Here is a 21,757-nt window from a genome sequence, read left to right as displayed (position 1 = left end):
ATAAACCACTGTTAAAAGGAAGGCTTATTATAAAGAAAATGGTTTATTGTAAGACAGCTTAGGGTGTTTGCAGAGGAACAGTGAAATGGTTTTGTAAATGCTATCTTCTCTAATAAATCTGAATGCTGCTGGAGAGATTAGGCCATTATCCATCGTTGGCATAAATGAGAAAATGATATGACGGATCACATGCTTGAGGGGTTTTAGGATATTGCTGGAGATGAGGCAGGGTGACACTAGTTAGTGATGGCAGTTGGCCAGTCGCATCGTATTGCCGGAAATCTAGCGTGGGGCCAGTTCTGTTATTCTGACCATAACTGGTGCTTTCTGGTATTCATACCAGGAAGTCACTCTGCAGAAATTTTGCAGAGTTTTCTGAAAGCCAGGGGCCCAAATTACAGGTTCATCAGCTGTGTCACAGGGAGGCAGAGTTGGGTTTGAAGAACAGAGGAATCCCTTAAAATCAGCAGAAGACTCAAAGTCCCAGGGCAGAGGCCATAGTTTTCCAAGGCACTTGTCAAGCACCTCACTGCACCTGACATTGTGGAGCACCACATTGATCCAGGCCCAACCTGTGGGCCGTAGAGACTCTGGGTGGCCAGAGAAGGTGACAAGAAGTTCAAAATCCACACATCTCCAACCTGCTGCCTGTGGGCACAATGAATTATTTTTCTTGATGTGTATACCATTAGTTTTCAAATATATGCAATACAGAAGCAGTCTCCATTTGACAAAGCTACTGAATTCATTGTAATCTTTTGCATTTAGGTATCTTCTCAAACAGAGAGCAAAAATATGACTACTAAAATGTAGGAGCCAGAATTTTCTTTCTCTCTTCATTAAAAACACTAGGAATCACTATTCAGTGAGAATACGGATGGCAGAAACACGAAATCCAGATGTTAACCTGTGGTATGGAATAGCCATCTTAATTAAAGTTTAAACCATTGAAAACTGGCCCCTGGCTAATGTTAACAGTGTGTGCCTGCTCACCAGGGAAATGATCATTCTGTTGGTGGGAGTTTGCGGCACACTATCTGTTTCCTCAGAGTACAATCCCCGGCCTCAGCCTGCCAGCCTCTGTGAGTTGAGCCTCTCAGTCTGTACCCTTCCCTTTGGTTCATGGTGAAGACATCTGGATGATCTCTTGTACGAATCACTTGATACTGACCATAACCTCGAATGCAAGTCTAGGGTACCTATACATTAAAAAGCTAGGACACACTCAACAGGACATCATAGGAAGTTCGGTTTCTAAGTGACATAGAAGGTTCAGGAGAAGGACTGTCTTGCCTTTGGGAGACAGAAATCAGCTAAGGAAATAAAGTGGTTTTGTTAATAAGTCAAAGAGGAGAGAATTCATAGTTCAGTAATGCAATGCACTATTAATAACCAAGAGTTCTATCTAAGGAATCCCAAAGTCTGCTAAACTTCATGCCAGGCGCAGTATGTTAGTCCCTTAAACCAGCAGATCCCAAGCAGGGAATGCTTTCATCCCCAAAAGGACATTTGGCAATATCTGATGATATTGGTTGTCACATAATGGGGTTGCTACTGGCATAGATGTTGCTAAATGTCCTCAAATGCACAGGACAGCCCCCCACCCCCACAACAAAGAATTATCTGGCCTAGAATGTCAACAGTGCTGAGGTCAAGGACCCCTGCATGAAACCAGCCCAGTCACTCTACCCCAGAGGTGTTATCAGCCTCATGTTCCAGATGAGGAAGCTGAGAGCTGGAACGTCCCACAGCATCTACATCATATCACCAGGATCTGAATCAGGCCTCGCTCCTTCCCTTAAACCCATATTTATTTGCTGCATTATCTGGAAGATAGAAGTGACCTCCTCATTTCATAACAAGGAAACTGAGGCTCAGATTTCAAGTGTCCCACCCTGCATCTCACCATGACCAATGACTCTTTGTCCCTTCTCAGTTCTTTTGAAGTCAGTGATGAAGGCAAGGGCTCCATAGCTCAGGGGTTAGAGCACGGGTCTTGGGAAGTCGGTGATGAAGGCTGAACACAAGTGACTCCGTCTCAAACCACTGAGCGGCAGCAAATGTCTCTTTCTCCTGTCCATTAACCACAACACCCCTAGTCATTAACTTCTCATTTTTGCTCCTTTAACGCTGTAATCTAGTAGTTTTATTGCTCATGTTTAATTCACTAGCTCACTCATTCATCACCATTTATTAAGCTCCTCCTGTACGTTGAGCTGGGTCAGAGACAAATAAACAAGAACTATTAATACATGTCCAAGGGTTGGTTGGCAAATGATCACCCCAGGGCTACCTGTTTTTATAAATAAAGTTTTATTGGAATACAACCATGCCCATTTATTTACCTGTTGTCTATGGCTGCTTTTGTATTATAACAGCAGATTCGAGGAATTGCAACAGATACTTTATGGTGCTCAAAACCTAAACTATTTATTATTTGGCTGTTTTTAGAAGAAGTTTGCCAACTTCCACACTAGCTCCACTATTGAAGTCACAAAGGGGAAGCACTAAAATGAACTTCAAAACAAGAAGCACTTTCGTCTATGCCTATATTAATAACTATAATATCCATTAGTTTGGGAAAATCTTAATTATTATTTTTTTTTTTTTTTGAGACAGGGTTTTGCTCTATCACCAAAGCTGGAGTGCAGTGGTGCAATCATAGCTCACTGCACCCTCAAACTGCTGGTCCCAAGTTGATCCTCCTACCTCAGCCTCCCAAGTAGCTGGGACCACGAGTGTGCGCCAACAAGGTCAGCTAACTTTTAAGATTTCTGTGCGATAGTGTCTCACTATATTGGCCAGGTTGATCTTGAACTCTTGGGCTCAAGCAATCCTCCCACCTCGGGAGGGTGCATACTCTTATGCATTTAATTCTAATACAAATCTAAAACTCAAAAGCCCCAAAGCATTTTGATCCTCAAAAATACTTTCTACTTTTCTAGAATCCATTATAAATAGACCTTCAAATGAAGTTCCCATGTCTATTATTTATATTTTGCTGTCAGAAGTTGGGAAAGCCCAGAAGAATGTTCCTTGTTGCAATGGAATTGAAACAGAGATCAGAGTCCCAGCCACTGGACTTGCCACTTAGGAGTCAGTGGACCTCAGCTGGTCACCTGCTACACTGCAGAGACCACTGGATTGATACCTCCCCTTCCATTCCTTTAAGATGCACAGAAAAAAATGCCCCATTCCGATCTCCCTGAGTTTTCTGCCATACTCTTGGCTTGTGATCTGTGGATAAAATTCCATTCACCTGAGGCCAGGATCTGGGCATGAAGCTGGACCACTTGCTGTCCAGGCAGTTACAGCCACAGCGAAAGTGACCACATGCATCTAAACAACCAACAGGTTAGCTGGAGAATTCAAACCAACACATTTTGGTTGCATATTAACCCAAAGACCCTAATAAAAGAGCTTCTAAAGGTCTAATGGGATCTCCCTAAAGGGATAGTGAAAAAGAGAGAGAAATTAGGCAGATTTATTGTGTTTGCTAAATCCTGCCCCCGGCACCCAAAGAATACACACATCTACCAGTCTCCACACAGGTGTATTTTCCAGAGTAAAATATCCTAAATTATGATGGTATAGAGTGCAAAAAAAAAAAAAAAAAAAAAAAAGCAACAACAACAAATTCTCCACAGGGGAGCCATTGTCAGATCTAGGCCACTGAAATAAACAGGACATTCTCCTGGTGTAATCCCTGACCTTGTTTACAGATCCCTAACTGCTTGTTAGGGAAACTAGAAGAGGAGAAACTCTAAGCTCAGGCATTAAGAAGACAGGTCATTGGGGCCAGGCGTGGTGGCTCACGCCTGTAATCCCAGCACTTTGGGAGGCCGAGGCAGATGGATCACGAGGTCAGGAGATGGAGACCATCCTGGCTAACACAGTGAAACCCCATCTCTACTAAAAATACAAAAAAAAATTAGCCAGGCATGGTGGCGGGTGTCTGTAGTCCCAGCTACTTGGGAGGCTGAGGCAGGAGAATGGCATGAACCCAGAAGGCGGAGCTTGCAGTGAGCAAAGGTTGGGCCACTGCACTCCAGCCTGGGCGACAGAGACTCTGTCTCAACAAAAACAAACAAACAAACAAACAAACAAAACTGGTCATTGAAAGAGAAGTCAAATGATTGTAAAATCCCACTGAAAAGAATAAAGAATCTAGTGTAAAAAAATTGGATTCATTTGTAAAAATGGATTCCCCTTTCATCATGGGCCACTCATTGGACAGGAGGCTCAGAGTATGAGGGCACAGTCTTGAAGTGATGGTGTCTCCATCCAGGCCTTACAAGACCCAGTGGCCCATGCCCAGGAGGGAGTGGCCCAGCCAAGGTCAGACCTCACCCAGCCATGAGCTATGGGGCAGTTCTCCTCCCACACTGTGCAGCTGGGCCTGATCTTAGCGTGGGGAAAGAGAGGGCAAGTTGGTTCAAAAACCAGCTCAACAATCTCAGACAAATCAACTTAAATTGCTGTGCCTCAGTCTCCTGAGTTGAGAAATAGATTGCTGTGTCTACCTCAATTCAATCACATGGACCAGTTGGTAGGGTCCATTGGGATGATGCCTGTGAAACTCTTTGGACACTGCAAAGAGATGGCTAGGTAGAGAGACTATAGTGCTTCCAAGGAGCCCTCTTGATTGCCAAGAAAAGAGGAAAAGTGAATAAATGCAGGAGAATCCTGTAAAAATGGTGCTGAGCATCAGCTCTGTAAACTGATGTTCCACCAAGCTCTTGTTTTATAATAAATGTGATAACACTGAAAGAGTTAGAGGATGGGTTTTGAGTTGACTCATGGTAGAATCAACCCCGGTCTTGACCAGACAAGTTTAAACAAGGTTATTTTTGTTTTATTTTGTTTTTGTAGTTGCTGATGAGAATGACCCAACCTGTGGAAGCTGACCAAGAGATCATGATCCTTCTCTACAGGACTTCCATTAAAACTTGAACATGCCTCTCTTCTCCAGCAGGGCTGCCTGGTACCATGTCAAGTTGCAAACAGGGCACTGTGAGTATGTTTGCCCGAGAACAGGCTGACCATCCCCACAAAATGGCAGCCAAGCCTTGTCTTTCTGTTAACACCCAAATACTGAAGATGCACTGAATAGTACTGTTTTTTCTTGCTTTACGTAGTAAACCTTATAGGAATAGGAAAAGCAATCCAGTTGATGAGCACATTAATTAAGATAATCAATACACATATAATTCCAGGTCATGTTTCCCTAGGTATCATTTATCATGCTCTATGGTCCCACAACTGCACTCTCCAGGGCCAGTACCAAATTTCTAACTCTCCTACCTTGCCATCATCAAGAAATGGTGAGCGTATTCTTGCCAATTTCAAACAGCAGGAGTGGGGATTAAAAAAAAGAGATGACATTAATCCCACTGTATTCCAAGTTGCACTTGCCAAATTAAAGCAAATACGTCATGTTCAATGGTTTAAATACACCATGTTCAAGTTAATCAAGGAAAATGAACGAATTCATTTGTTGCAGCTTACCAGAAGCCTGAGACCTGGCTGGGGAGATGATACAAGGGGTGAGCTTACTTTAAAAGATGCTGGTATTTCCGTCCTGAAATTCACATCTTTTTTTAATTCTCTTTGAAAAGAGGACAGAAAAGCTATTATTCAAGACCTAAACCCAGTAACATCCACATCTTCCTTCTCCTTAAGATGTACTCTTTCTCTGGGGGAGAAGGTTCCAGGTACTAGCTGTTCTCTGCAGTGTCTGATACCAATCTATCCAAACAGCTGTACTTTTTAATAATCTATCAGAGCCAGTTTTAACCTCTAGCGGTGAAATTAATGTATTTTCCAGCATGCTTTTATTACATATTACCATTGTCATGCACATCTGTGAAGGCTCCTGTATTTGTCACTTCACTGTCTATTTTTCCATTACACCCATCGAGACCTTTACTAGAAAATTATGTTTCCATGTCAGTTGTACCTATGAGGCTATGAGTCCAAGATAACTCAGTCCCCATCTTATTAAATCTGTGGTCTCTGGGCCTATGTGCCCGATCTCTCACAATAGATGGAGACAGAGAGAAGGGAAGAAGAAAGGAAGAAAAAAAGGGGAAGGGAAGGCGTTAAGCAAAAAAGCAAAACCGTCCTACTGGCATGTCTTTGGGCTACCTGACAGTGACATCTGGATATTCTCATCTTAATGAAGCGAGCAGATTCCAGGGTCAGCCAAACGTGTGAACCTGTGTTTTAATCCCCTGTTTTTCTGTTCACTAGTGGACTACTTTCCAGAACTTGGAAAAGCAACTTAACTCTTCTAAGCTTCAATGTCTTCATTGTGGAGTGGAGGGGATAACAATATCTAACTCTCTGTAATATGAAGGTAAATTGAGAAAATGTTTGTTGAGCTCATCACAGTGTCTGGGGAAGCCTCAACGAACACTGGCTATTGCTCTTACTGCTCCCTTGGGTGATCTCAAAAGTCTCTCTGTCTCCCCAGTTCTGATCCTGGAACAGCCCTTTTGCTAAAAATGAGTCCAAATTCCACTAAGAAGCTCTGGGGTCCACTGTTCCCTTTCCCATAAAGGTAGGAAGGTCAAGTCCTCTCTGTGATTCTCTTTGGTCACAGCCCAGCAGTGAGGCAGAGAGAAGAGATTCTCACATCTGAACATGGCTCAGCACTAAGCAGTCCTCTTACCTCTGGCCAGACAGGAGTCCTTGCTGGCTACGGATTCTCCAGCAGTGACAGAGCATATTTTGTCCAGCAGAACTCTGAGGATTGATGATGAATGAGTTAGTGTCTGACATGCAAATCCTAATTATAATTGCCACAATGCCAACATTAGAACAATAATGGTTTCTTGGGCAGTAACGGGAAAAAGGATGCCAAGCTCCAGAGTATCCTGGTGGAGACGCCAGGCAGTCTCTGGAATCACACTGACTTGTGTTTGTATCCTGGCTCTGCCACTTGCTAGCTCGGTGACCCTGGGCAGGTCACGTGACCTTTCTGTGCCTCAACTTTCTCATCTGTGAAATGACAAACACTGTACTTATCTCAGAAGGTGGTTTAAAGGATTAGTTGAGGTATTACAGATAAAGAATTTGAAACAGTGCTTAATATATGGTATGTAAGCACTCAGTTAAATTCATCTAATCATTAAATCAGTGATCCTCATGATACCCTGTATAAAGTAGACCAGATCCACACACCTTGTAATTTAGTATTCATCAATCCATCCATCTACTCATTCAGCAAGTATTTACTGAGCTATTATATTATGTATAAAGCACTGTTCTAGGTGCTAAGTATACAATAAAATATAGACAAAAGTCCCTGACCTCACAGAGCTGTCATTCCAAGACTAACAACGGACGTCTCCCCTAACACCACTGCATAAAAAGCAGTTCGCAACCAGGGATAATTGTGACCTGAAGGGGACATTTGGCAACTTCTAGAGACATTTTTGGTTGTCACAACTGGGGTGTGAAGGGTTCTACTGTCATCTAGTGGGTAGAGGCCAGGAATGCTGCTAAATATCCTACAACATACAGGACGGCCCCCTGAGAACACAGAATTATCTGCTCCACATGTCAATAGTACTGAGGCTAAGAAACCCTAGCGTGAAGGTATCTGTTTAAGGTTAATAAGTCCTTTGTTGGGCATGGTCTCGGGGTGCTGGAGGCTACTGCGGCCACAGAGAGAGAACTCAGGCAAAAGAAAGGACATGGGATGGATGGGGAATAAGGCTGTCACAAGATTCTGGCTTTGCCTGGACTCATCCTTCCTAAGAGAGATGAAACACACAAAGTCCAAGAAATTGGAGGCTCCGAGTCCAGGATCAAAATAGTCTTTTTCATTAGTGATAAGTGGCCCCTGGGCTGCCCATCTTGCAAACAGAATCCAGTCCCCTCTTTGTCAGTTGATGGCTGAGAGGCTGAGTAATCCCCTAACTCTCAAGCATAAGACTTTACCGTAAGGACCCAGGAACTACCACCAGTCTAGGGAAACATTAATCAGGAGTAGAGACAAGGCTACAGCTCCCTGAACCTTCCTAATGGAACAAGCCAAAGGATGCTTCTGACTCAGGAGACAGGGCAGAGAAGCATACACAGGTTTAAACAGCAGAGAGACCTAGTGGGTCTGCATTCCTGGCTCAGTCATGTGGCAGTTGAGTGACCCTGGATGTCAAAGTGGAATGAATAAGAGCATAGACTTGAGAGCCAGAGCTTGGTCACTTCCTGACCATATACCATTTGGCAAGTAAATGTGTCATCTCTGTGCCTCAGTTTTCTCCTATGGAAAATAGGTACAAGAATGGTACCTGCCCAATAAGTCATTATGAAGACTGAATGCATTAATGCAATGTATTAATCCAGAAAATCACTTAGAACAGTATCTGGCTCAGAGTACACGCTATGCCGAAGTCTGCTGTTATTATCACCATTGTAGTCATCACTGTCTCACTGCAAACAAGTGATTTGGTTTCTCTGAGACTCAGTCTCCTCTTTTGAAAAACAGGCATTATATAGTTGACCTTGAACCACATAGGTCTGAATTGTGCAGGTCCACTTGTATGTGAATTTTCTTCCACCTCTGGCACCCCTGAGACAGCAAGACCAACCCTTCCTCTTCCTCCTTCTCCTCAACATGAAGATGATGAGGATGAAGACCTTTATGATGATCCACTTCTGCTTAATGAATAGCAAATATATTTTCTCTTCCTTTCGATTTTCTTAATATTTTGTTTTCTCTAGCTTACTTGATTTCTCTACTTAATTATAAAATACATAATACATAGGGCATAAAAATATGTGTAAGTCAACTGCTTATGTTATCTGTTAACTGTTTATATTATGCTATGTTTATGTTATCATAAGGCTTCCAGTCAATAGTAGGCTAGTAGGAGTTAAGTATTGGGGGAGTCAAAAGTTATACACAGATTTTTGACTGTGCTGGGTGGGGGCCAGCTGCAGTTGTCACCTCGCTGGCCTCAGGATTCAATAATGTATGTTAAGCACTTGCCAGGGTAGTTGATATAAGTGCATATTATTATTTATTAAAAAGTTTGACCAAAGTAATGAAACCAGTTCTCATTTACTGCTACATTAAACTATTCACCTTGACCAAAGGGAAAAATACTACATGCTTCAAGATGGTCCCAGAATCCCCAGCGTCTTGTGGCGTACCCAAAAGGTAAGTTCTGAGAACAATAATAATGAGGTATGCAAAGATGAGTGGAGAATATCAGCTTCTTTAAAAGGGTGCTCTGTTCTTAATGACTCATTACTTCACACAATCTGTAGAGCAGAGGCAATATTGGGAACGGAAGGCCTTTACATCCCCCACAAAGGTACCACAGCGCTTGCGGTGGTAGAAGAGGACAGAGGAGAAGGGAGCTGGGCAGGACACTTCCTCTCCCCAACTTCTCTCCCCTCTCGAGCCTGACCAGAGAAGTGCGCAGAGGCCCTGGGGCTCTTTGCTTGCAGGACTGCCTGTTCCAAGCTCCATCTGAGCTCCTGTGCTGAGGTCTCAACTCATCAGAGAGTAAAGGGGCAGGGACCTTTTGGAAGCCTGACCCAAGGGTCTAGCAGGACCCAGTCCACAAAGCCGGCAGAATAAATTTAGCACCAATGATCTCGTACCACACAGCAGCCACCTGCTCAAACAGTTGTTCTTGCCAAACTCATTAAAACTACGTTCAGCTTCTTTCACGTTTCCAGCAGCCTAGGACTCCAAGGGGGTAGCAGGAAGGCCCACAGAGCACAACCTCGCCTCTACCACTTAGATCGAGGTTGCATCAAACAAGCAAGAATGTTCTGGTGTCGTGCAACCAAACGGGGCGGAAGAAGGCATTCCTTTCCCTGATCTTCCAGCTTCTCCACAACTGAGATGGGACTGGCAGGGGAACTGGGGGGTGGTAGCAGGGGAACTAGAGGGTGGTGACAGGGGTCAGCAGAACTCTTAGCTGCTATGAATCGTCAGGTATGATCTGCTCCTGTGGATGGCCACTCTGTTGGCTTTGGGGAAGATATCCTTTCCTAAATGATTCTGCCTGAACCCCCTATGCCTGCAATTCAGGGCACCAAGACAGGGCAATGACTGCTGGCGGTGACACTCCTGCCATATTGTGTGCTACTCACCCTAATACGCAGCCCAAACACTGAGACCTATTTCCACATGCAACATCACTTAAAAACCCATTCTCTGGGCTCAGCAGGCAGAACGAGTTCTGCTCTTGCCTGATATATGGCGGTAGGTAAGAAGTCAGGGACCAATTTCAGTCAAACCATTAAGGTATGGAAAGAACAGAGGAGTTCATGTTGATTTCACTGTCCTTATCTACACAGCCCAGGAATGAATATATAGATATATAATACATAAAGAAAACATGCAGTGAATGTGGCCAAATCCCAAGCTTGACCTTCTGGGCCCCATATGATGTGCACAGTGAGCAGGCAAAGTTCCAATGAGCTCTTGCCACCTGCCAAGCCCATCTGCTACAAACTCACTGGCAGCCAGGAAGTCACACATTATAACCCTATAGGATTCCTAAAAAGTGCCAACAGTCTTCTTGAGGAGTAACAGGGTGAAGGGATGGAGACGGCCTCTCACGCCTTACCCTGGGAAGATATGTGACCAGGCTCCCATTAGACAAGTCAGGTCAGCTCAGACTTCTGGGGTACATCAAAGAGGTGTTGGAAAACCAATAAAAATAATGAAGCACACGCTGGAAGCATGAAATTAACCAGAACCAGAGACTTGACTTAAGAGGTCCTTTGAAGGCATTTTCCAAAGACAATGGAAAGATAGTAAATAATCCCCAATCAATAAGTAATTTCAACCACACTGTACTGATCTGTAAGTAATCTCTTTGTGACCACGCATGATAATTTTCAGGGAGAAGTCTGAATCCCCATCCCACGACAGCCTACCAGGTTAGGAAAAGACACACTTATTTCAGCCCCTTGATGTGGCTGGAAAACCAAGGCACAGGCTACTCGATCAGCTCTGTAACTTAGGGGCAAGCTAACAGAAGGTCCGAGATTCCCCAACATTTTGTTCCATCCTCTCTGCCATTTGAAAATTCTCTTTCTCAAAAAAGATAAAAGTCTGCTTAGGAAAACAAGAGCAGAGGCAGAATGAATTGAGAAGGGGATGCCAGAAGACAGAACTTATTTTGCAAAGCGACAGTGTCTAGCGTCTCCGCAGACTACTCACACATTCAATTCACTCCAAAGGTAATTTATACTTCACGAAAGAGTTTCCAGTGTTGTAGTAATGGTAGATAAGAGCTGTCAGACCTTAAGTAACAGCCTATTTTAATGCCTGGAGAGAAAAATAAAAACTTGCATGTATTTATGGAAATGTACAAAGGTACAGAAAACTGACACTTTCCTCCATCTCATTCTAACAAATGCAGTAGGCAGGGAGTCCTCAACACCAAAGAAAGATGCTATCAGCACATTCACTTGCATAGGAATACAAATACAATTATTTCTTTAAAAAAGAAACTAATGACAGTAGGCATACACCCTACTGGACATTAAGTATTTTGTTATATACAGTTAACACCTATTTGAATTGGGTATGGTAGCACTTGTTTTATTCTATGCATAGCAAAGCAACCAATTGAATCTAATATTAGTCATTCATCAGATAAAACATTTTCAGAGAAACAAACTGCTACATTTTCCCCTCAAAGAACAGCAAGCATTTTAAACACATTTTCCCAGAGATGTTATGCTGAGGAAAACAGCTTAGAAATGTTACTTTAAACAAATCCCTTCTCTGGCTACCAACAACAAGATGAATTGGAACAAATGCTTGGCTCTGTTCTTTCCAAGCCTCCTTCTGTCCACCTGTCAAAGGCTGTCGTGACCCCACCAACCCAAAAGGCAGCCTCTGGAGCTCTGAAATGTGCCATCCTGCACGGACGCCCTCTGCACTGTATGCCAGCATTCTCATTAAGGATTATCCAACTCAGTTGCAGGAGGGAGAGACAAGATGGGCTGGCTGCCAGGAGTTCTTTTAACACAGATTCCGAAAGAATATCCTCCGAAGTGCCGAAAGCCCAGATTTTCAGCAGTTCACTTTCTAGATTCTGTTACATAGCAACCATGCCAGCTCACAGGGGCTACCAACCAAGTTAATATTTTGTTTAAATGACACACTGCATTAACCCGCTAGGAAAACCCAAGTTTTCTTCATCAAAAGGGGATACCAACCTACCTACTGCCAGTTGTCATCCCTGGAACAAAACAGCCAATGATGGATTGATGAGCTTGCTTCATTCATTTAAAAAAAGAATTAAAACAACAAAACCAAAAACATTTGAAAATGAATCTAACAATCTCTTGGCAGAGGAAGCAAAAGGTGACTCCCAAAACCATTTCTACTAATATTATTAAAAGTACATTAGCATGCATTTAATATGTGCATAATGCCCTTTCGTTAAAAGATGACTTACACCGTTGCATTTTGAAATGCAAAGATACTCCTTTTACTCAAAACCTTGATTTGAAAATTGATAACTCAATAGCACTTAAATACTCTTAGGGTCTGAGCCCATTGAATTGCACCAACACAGACAAAATGAAAACACAGACTAATTTGGAAGAACAGTCAGAAACCCGGAGGAGTTGAGCCTCTGGGAGCCTCCCTGGAGGTGTATTAAGAAGAAGCAAGTGGAATCCAATCAATTACACTTTAAAATTAACTTGTGTGAGAACTCAAGGCTTCTTTTTAGGATAATGAAAGCAATGGCAAAATAAACTACCAGACCACCTCTGCAGGGGATTTCTGTGCTAGCAGGATGCTGCCACAGGCTATGAAAAAAAAAAAACAAAAACAAACCAAAACAACTCCCGCCTCCATCAAAAAAAAAAAAAAAAAAAAAAAATCCCCAAAACTTACAGAGGCTAAATAATGCATCATGTACTGTTGCTACAGACAAGTAAATGATACCCCACTGAACTTATATGGGGGGGGGGGGTTATTTTCTTTTCAACCATCACATCTGTTTAAATGCACATCAATTTAGACGGTTATGCGGCCAACAATCAAGTAGAGTTTAAACCTTTTAACATTTTATTTTCTGATTATAAAAATCACAAAGTGCCCCTAGTAAAGATTTTGAGACATACCAATGTACAAAGAGGAGAAATCAAGACCACCCTTCATCCTACCACCCACAGACAGTCACTGACATGGGCAGGCACGGTCCTGAGAGCATATGGGAGCTGCTGGTTTTATGTGTTTTTAAGGATATGCAAGAAATCCAAAAGCCATTTTCATTTCCACAGCCCTGTGCATTTGTGTAGGAAAAAAGAACAAGGAAATAGCCCCCTGTTGTTCCACTACAACAATTTAACCATCCGTAAGTATGTCAGTTTCCAAGTTGAGCATGTGTATATCATCACTGTGATGACTGCCTTAGCCTGCCCAGTCTACAACCAGACCCAGGACTCAGATAAAAAGCCACTTAACTTTTCCTTCGCTGAGAAGGGGGCAGACGGTGGGAAATAAATGAGCATTGTTCAGTGTCCTTTACTATACAGCTTTTGATTCTTAGCAAAATGCCAGTTCTTAGCTATTTCTTTAATGTTAGCAGAGCCTCTGCCTATAAAAAGTGAAGCATTACCTTGCAGTCTGCCTTTCTTTCTTTCTTCTTTTTTTCTTTTTTCTTTTTTTTTTTTTGCACAGGTTCCAGTGGAGAATGTTCTTTCACACACAATGACATCGCAAGGGATGACAAGAATAACCACATGTCAAGCTTGCAGCAAGCACTAGGACCACAACACCTTCTCACCATTACGTCATGGCTACTTCCTTACCAAAGTACTCCCCCCAATTCCCAAGACTTCCGACAGGCTCCGGGAGTACCAAGTTAAGATCCGACTTGGAATTCGACATAAAACTGCACACGGGCAGGCTTCACATCTCACATCAAAGAACGCACACCTTCCCAGGAAGATAAGGTGGAAACAGAGACTGATGGAGAGAACCAGATTCTTAGGAAAACAGACTCTCTCAACACTCAAGAGAAGCTCTTGAAATGACAACAGAACCAGAAAATCATTTTGAGCCACTGAGCAATTTGGTACCCTGTACTTCAAGGGACATATTTAGACAAGTGGCCCTCATGGACTGGAGATTTTTTTTCTGTCCTGTTCTGGATTTCAGCAGTTTAATTTGCAATTCAAATGATATTAATAACCAGTGATACTGTTTCTCAAAAGGCAATTAGGGAAAAAGAAAAAAAAAATTCCCCAAAGCCTGCTTACCCTTTTACTTTCCAAGTCACAGAAACCAAACAGTACATTTTAGGGATGCCTCATCCGCCTTTACGTCTTGCAGGGGGATTCAGAGCTTAATCTCTGTCAATGTGAACACACACCAACTGTCTTTTTCTTCCTCTTCTCTAAACTGCAGAGTCCCTTCAAACAGGGGCTCCCTGCAGCCCACCACCCTAAGCCTTCATTTCTCTACCGCTCAATCTTTGAGGTCTACAATATCCCCCTGGAAAGTGCTCTCGGTGTTTATATTTTCAGAAATTCAAACTCCCTGCTGAGCTGAGCATCTACTGTTGCATCCATAGATTCCAATGCCTGCGAGACCTCAAATGAGAGGAAAATAAAGTCCAGATGCAACTGAGCCAAGGGATTTGGCATCCACGGAGAAAAGTGCACAGCAGTCCAATCCTCTATCCCAACCACGGGCGGCAGAGCCGGAGTTCTCTTTGGGAAAGAGTCATTGCAAAGGAAGGCGCCTAAGGAAGTGGGGGGAACCGTGCCATTCACCCCTGCGGGGGATGGGGAAAAGGCCTCTGCATGAAAAGTTTGCCACGGAGCTGGGGGCTGGTGCCATGGAAAGGGCACTTTCTGACGCCGGAAGGGACCTGCAGGCTGCGCCTCGCTCAGGCTGGCCGGGGCCGGTGTGACCGTGTGACCCCGTGCACACTGCGCCCGGGTTTTCGTGAATGACAGCAGCCTGCAACTCCCAGCCGGGGAGCAGCGGTGGCCACCACCGGGCGGAAAGGGTTACAAGCTAGAATGCAAAGCGATTTCGCCCCGGGCGTGGGGGACCCCGGGTCCCCGGCCACCTCCGAGGCCGGGCGTGCGCCGCTCGCCTTCCTCCGCCCTGGGCGCCGGGGCGATCCTACCTTGCGCTCCGAGCTGGGGGTTCTCCATGTTCGTCGCCGCCGAGTCCCCCGCCGCCGAGGCGCTGGCCGCGGCTCCCGGGCCCTGGCCGGGGCCGCCGCCGCCGCTCAGTTCCGCCAGTCTCCGGTTGGTGGCTGTGAGTTCGGCTCGCAGGTTGGTCACCTCCTGGCTGGCCGACTGGACCGCCCCATCGATGCGGAGCGCGAGCTGCTTATTGTCTTCCATCATGCTCAGGATTTTGGCCTGGGGGCGAGAGAGGTGACAAAGAGCTGCATGATGCGCGGGGGGCGCGCGGCCGGGCACCCCCGGCTCTACCTGTTGGGTCCCCCGCGGCCCGGCTCGCCCGCGCCCCGACCCCCAGGCACCGGCAGCGCCGGCTCCTCCGGCGCAGGAATGACAGCGGCGCCTTCAGCCCGAGCCGCGGCGGTGGCGAGGCGGCGGGGGGAGAAGGAGGAGGAGAAAAAGGAGGAGGAGAAGGAGGAGGAGGAGCAGCGATCGCCGAGACCCCGGCGGGCGGGCGCCGAGAGCTGCTCGGAGAAGGACACCGCGCGCCGCCAGGCACTCTTTCAGTGGAGCCTACCATTCGCCGCCCGCTCGGGAGGGGGTCTGGGTCGGCGGCTGGGGGCACCCTTGGCCTCCCGCGCCCCCCTGCTTAGGAGACACACCCCCCTGGGGGGCGGGGGCGGCGGGCGGCAGCCGGGAGGGGGCCAAGGTGGCGCCCCTGGCGAGGGGCGGGGGTCGCCTGGACCGAGGCCGGCCCTCTGTCCCCTCCCTGGAGCGGTGGGGCAGCCCCCGCCCTGAAGAACTGGTGCCCCGCGCAGTGCTAGGGTTGGGGAGGCGCTGGGTGCTGGGAAGAGAGGGTACTTGGAAAGGGGGCCTCAGAGGGGAGCAGGGGTGGATCTCCAGGGGAGGGGGACGCTTGCGCCAGCTCACAAGTGGAGTTGGTGCTCCGCTGGTTCCTTAAACTGCGAGTACGAAATCCCCAGAGAGGAGCTGAGCTGGTGCCCCGCGTGCCTCTCACTCTCCAACCCCCACCCGCCGGCCGGACCTGCGCTGCCCGCCCCCGGAGGGAGCGCTAACCTTCCTCGGCGTGGGCCGCTCGTGCTCCCGCCTCCCCACGGCCCTAGCCCTGTGTGTGCACCCAGGTGCAGGAACAGCCTTAACCAGCTCCTAAGCTTCTTAGCTGAATATTAGCGGGGACAGAGATGAGGTTGAGAGATAAGAAGGAAGGCGTCGATGGGGCTTCTTCCCTTGCTTCTACTGGGACCAAAGAGTGGAGCCCTGCTGCCTCAGTTTACCCATCCCCTCTTCACAGAAGAACTGAGGTAACCTGACGTTGATATACCCTTTCCAGCTCCTCTTTCTCTCCCAGACCACAGGCTTTGCATTTTTCACTGGGGCCCTGGATTCCAGCCACCAGACCTTGTTACCATAGCAAGCTTCATTCCATGCAAATAGGACAATTTAAAACAGCCAGCAACCCTCTGGTCAACAGGGCGCCACCATTCCAGCTCCGTCAACCTCGGAGAGCAGCAAAGAACAGATTGCAGAAGCCAGTGGGGTGCTGCAAGGAAGAATGAGGCTGCCCACCCTTCACGTTCTTACAGGAAACCCATAAGAACCAAGCAAAGGCCGGGTGCGGTGGCTCCCAGCACTTGGGAAGCCAAGGCAGGCGGATCACCTGAGGTCAGGAGTTCGAGACCAGCCTGACCAACATGGAGAAACCCTATCTCTACTAAAAATACAAAATTAGCCGGGCATGGTGGTGCATGCCTGTAATCCCAGCTACTGGGAAGGCTGAGGCAGGAGAATCGCTTGAACCTGGGAGGTGGAGGTTGTGGAGAGCTGAGATTGTACCATTGCACTCCAGCCTGGGCAACAAAAGCAAAACTCTGTCTCGGAAAAAAAAAAAAAAAGAACCAAACAAAAACTGCATGCAGAGTGCTTTTCTATACATTCTTATGTCTTATGAGTGAGGATTATTATTCCCATTTTAGGGATAAGGAAACTGAGGCTCTGCACAGGGTTAAGCAATTTACTTAAGAGGCCCGCAGAAACCAGGTGACACCAGGACTGGAAGAAAGTAATCATCTGATTGCAAATTCCTCCCGCTGCGCCTTCAGGAGGCCTTGAATGATAGATTTCTCCCCGCTTTTATGTGGAACCATAAAAACAGTCTTGGTCCATTCCCCTGTGACCACTAACAAGCTTTTGCAAGAGGGCAGGATTCGACGGTGGAGCATGTGGCAGGAAGACACAATTCTTCACTCTGTCCACACTGCTCAGCTAATGGGTCAGTGTAGGGATCGAACCCTGACCTTAACCTCATTAACACAAGTTCTTACCAACTGGCCCAACCAAGGTACTTAGAACTGCTTAGTGTATCTGCAAACCAGGATTCTGTTCTTTGCAGTCTTTCCGTTATGGGGAGAGCATCGAAACTACAGAACTTTGTGGGTCTTCAAAAGGGGGATGCCGTGGTGCAGTCATTGTGAAAAATATATTAGCAGTTCCTTGAAAAGTTAAACACAGGATTACCATACGACCCACAAATCCACTCCTAGGTATATGTCCAAAAGAATATGTCCAAAACAAATATCCAAAAAAATCTGTACATGGATGTTCATAGCAGCACTGTTCATTACTAGCCAGTAGGTAGAAACGACCCAAATGTCCATCAACAGATGATTGGATGAACAAATTGCGGTAAACAATGGAATATTATTCAGCCATGAAAAGTACTGAAACATGCTACTACTACGTGGATGAAGCCCCAAAACATTATGCTTGGTGAAAGAAGGCTGACATAGAAGGTCACATATTATACGATTCAATTTATATGAAATATCCAGAATAAATAAATCCATAGAAACAGGAAGCAGATTGGTGTTTGTCAGGGGCTGCAGGGAGGGAAGAATGGGGAGTAACTGCTTAATAGGTGCCGGGTGTTACTTTGTGCTGATTGATGAAAATGTTTCAGAACTAGACAGAGGCGGTGGTAGCACATCACGGTGAATGTACTAAGTGCCATTGAATTCTTCACTTTAAGTGCTTAATTTCATGTTATGTAAAGTTTACCTCAATCGAAAAGTCATATATGCAAATACACAAAGAGGGGATGGGAATGTTCTGGAACTAGGGCTTCTGAGCAAACAGTTAAGAGTAGCTCTATTTAGAGGGCCGTGTGTCTGTGTGTGTGTGTGTGTGCGCACGCACGAGCTATCACCTTTGGAATAGCACTCAGCAGAAGAAACAGTAATTTATCTGTTTACATGTCTCTCTCCCACTTCACTGGGAACTTGTGGGTGGGGGAAGGAGGGTAATCTGGCCTTTTATGTTATTCATCTTTGCATCCTTGCCACCCTAGCCCATAGTAAGTGTTCTATAAATGAATGCGTGTGAGTGTGTTTGTGTAGTAAACAAACTGACCCAGTGTTACTCATTTTGCTCTTCGGTGAGATTATTCCCCCACACTGGGATCTTCAAATCAAAACAAAAAAAGCTAACAAGGAGAAAAGAAAAGACTCATTCCTTGAGCCCCTTCTCATCCCTCTCTTTTTGAGGTTTCAAGAAGCTTGCTTTAGAAGCTCCTGGGGTGCCTCCTAGGAGTTTAAGAATTTTAGTTTTTTGAGACTTTTTTTTTCCTAACATGAAAAAAAGAGGCTTTTTCCAGTTGTGTGTCTTTATGGTCACCCACACACCAAAGGACTAGATCTTAGATAGATAGAAAGTCTGCAATCAATTAGCCTCTGCAGGTATACTTGATTTAAACCAAAAAGGTCTACCCTTCTTTTTTCTTTTGCTCCTTCCTTCCTTCCTTCCTTCCTTCCTTCCTTCCTTCCTTCCTTCCTTCCTTCCTTCCTTCCTTCCTTCCTTTCTTTCTTTTGAGACAGAGTCTCACTTTGTCACCCAGGCTGGAGTGCAGTGGCATGATCTCAGCTCACTGCAGCCTCCACCTCCTGGGTTCAAGAGATTCTCTGCCTCAGCCTCCTGAGTAGTTGGGATTACAGGTGCGGGCTGCCACACCCCGCTAATTTTTCGTATTTTTAGTAGAGACAGGGTTTCACCATGTTGGCCAGGTTGGTCTCAAACTCCTGACCTCAAGCAATCCACCTGCCTCGGCCTTCCAAAGTGCTGAGATTACAGGCGTGAGCCACTGCGCCCGGCCAGGTCTACCTTTCTTATCCCCATCCTCCACCACCACTCAAGGAGGAAAACAGTTGCTATGTTTAACTTTTCAAGGAAATGCTAATATGTTTCCACAATGGCTGCACCATGGCATTCCCCTTTTGAAGACCCACAAAGTTCTGTAGTTTTGATGCTCCCCCCAATAAGGTAACTGAAAGACTGCAAAGAACTGAATCCTGGTTTGCAGATATACTAAGCAGTTCTTTTTGTTTGTTTGTTTGTTGTTTGTTTGTTTTGTTTTGTTTTGAGATGCAGTCTTGGTCTGTCTCCCAGGCTGGAACGCAGTGGTGTGATCTTGGTTCACTGCAACCTCCGCCTCCCGGGTTCAAGCAATTCTCTGCCTCCGCCTCCCAAGTAGCTGGGATTACAGGTGCCCGGCACCATCCCTGGTCAATTTTTGTATTTTTAGTAGAGACGGGGTTTCACCATCTTGGCCAGACTGGTCTTGAACTCATGACCTCGTGATCCACCTGCTTTGGCCTCCCAAAGTCACACTAAGCAGTTCTAAGTGCCTTGGTTGGTCCAGTTGTTCAGTGGAATCTGTGTCCCCTCCCACTGGCCTAACCCCCTCTCGCAAGCCCATTTGCCTAGAGCGGTCTGGAACCCCTTTTTGAGGTTTCAAGAAGCTGCTTTAGAAGCTCCTGGGGTGCCTCCTAGGATTTTAAGAATTTTATTTTTTGAGACTTTTTTTTTCCTAACATGAAAAAAAGGGGCTTTTTCCAGTTGTGTGTCTTTATGTTCACCCGCACACCAAAGGACTAGATCTTAGATAGATAGAAAGTCTGCAATCAATTAGCCTCTGCAGGTATACTTGATTTAAACCAAAAAGGTCTACCTTTCTTTTTTCTTTTTCCACAACTTTTTTCTTTTTCCACATGGATTTCCATGGGATCCACAACTATGAGAATTTGTGGGTTCTGTTTTAGGGTTCCCCCTTTTGCATGTTCCCAAAATAGTCCCAATCTCACACCCCAGTAGGCTGATGTTAAGAACCAAGACAGAAAATGGGTCTACTTCATAGGACTTGCTGTCATTTTTCCACTGTCACTGCTGCTATCACTCCCAACCAGCCCAACTCCATCCAAACCTCGGCCCATATGTGGTCACCAGCCTCTACCTACATTGTCTGATCTTTCTCAGCAGAATGAGCCGACTGTGCCTTGTGTGTGTGTTTGTTGCCCATCAAAGATTGCCTGGGCATTTTGAAAAGTTTGCAAAACCAACTTCCCTGTAGCTCAGAGAAAGGAAATTCCTATCAAGAATCAAGAATCAAGGCTTAGGGCCTAACCCATTGCTGACAGCACAGCCACATGCACCTCCCTTGCCCCAGAAATAGAGTGACCTCATAATGTAACATCGAGACTGGGATGCTGCTGAGAGCAAAAGAGGTCGCAGTGAGTAACTGAAATAAGCTAAAACAAGTGGCATCCATAGGAACTGTCCCAGGAAACCCAGTATATCTGGTTGCCCTACTCTATGATTGAATGACCCTATTTGGTCCTAGAAAGCAATGGGGATTGTCTACTCTAGTGCCCTCCTTATTTACAGACAGAGAAACAGAGACCCCATATTTAGGAATGAACCATGCAGCTTTGTCAGTGAAGGAGCTGGGAAGAATTTAATCAGGATCTTTAGAAAATGGCCCATCTTTCCACTGATGTGTGTCACGCCGCACTTCCTAAATTACAGTTGAAGGGCGGACCCACAGCCTTGCATAACCTGGCCACTGACTTCTTGTACCACACCCCTTGCTCACCATTCTCTTGCCACTTAATTGTTTCCAACCTCAGGGTTTTTGTCTTTTTCCTTGCTTCTCCCTGGAACGTTCTCCCCAGAACATTCTCCCCCTGGCTCTCTGTATATGATTCCTTTTCATCCCTCAGATTTAACATTCAACATTTACTTATTTCATAGCATATATCACCACTGGTTATTGTTCTGTTTATTTATTTGCAAATTTGAAATACAGACTGAAGGATTTGAGAGATAAGTCACCAAGAGTTTGGCTCCCTGGGGTAAGGTCTTTAAACTCCTGGGGTTTCCAAAACAATCCTGCTTATTCTTCTTTGTCTTGGATTCCATGGAATTCCCAAGAATAAATGCCCCTTTCTTGAGCTCATTTGATTATTTCTATTGCATGCAGTAAAATGCCCCGGCTAAAACTACTCCATCCCTCCACCATATGCACCCAACGAGCCAGACTGTGAGACTCAGGAAGGCAGGGTTTGTATCCCATTCTGCTTTCTGCTCCCCCTGTCTGGGCTCAATAGATGCTTCTCCAAAGAGTGTGTGGTTGATTGAACAAATTCATCTTCCTTGTCCCCTACAAATTCATATCCACAAATATTCTTGCTACTCTCATTAAAACCCTTCTCATATTCAGTCTTCTCCAGGAATGCTAGTCACATCTTAATTTTGCAAAGCATTTTCACAG

At 45.5% G+C, this 21,757-nt stretch overlaps 1 protein-coding gene across 2 annotated transcripts in view; it reads right to left on the bottom strand.

The window, feature by feature from the left end:
- Positions 1 to 21,757, bottom strand: part of KAZN (kazrin, periplakin interacting protein) — a 1,237,957-nt gene that overhangs the window by 498,849 nt on the left and 717,351 nt on the right. For both annotated transcript variants that reach the window (XM_003891151.5, XM_031669652.1), the window contains exon 3: positions 15,138 to 15,378. In XM_003891151.5, the coding sequence (XP_003891200.2) occupies positions 15,138 to 15,378 (241 nt within the window). The remainder of the gene's footprint in view (positions 1 to 15,137; positions 15,379 to 21,757) is intronic.

The sequence above is a fragment of the Papio anubis genome, chromosome 1 (genome assembly GCF_008728515.1).
Source record: "Papio anubis isolate 15944 chromosome 1, Panubis1.0, whole genome shotgun sequence".
In the NCBI taxonomy this organism is placed as follows: domain Eukaryota; kingdom Metazoa; phylum Chordata; class Mammalia; order Primates; family Cercopithecidae; genus Papio; species Papio anubis.
This window is presented reverse-complemented; position numbering and strand designations above follow the sequence as displayed.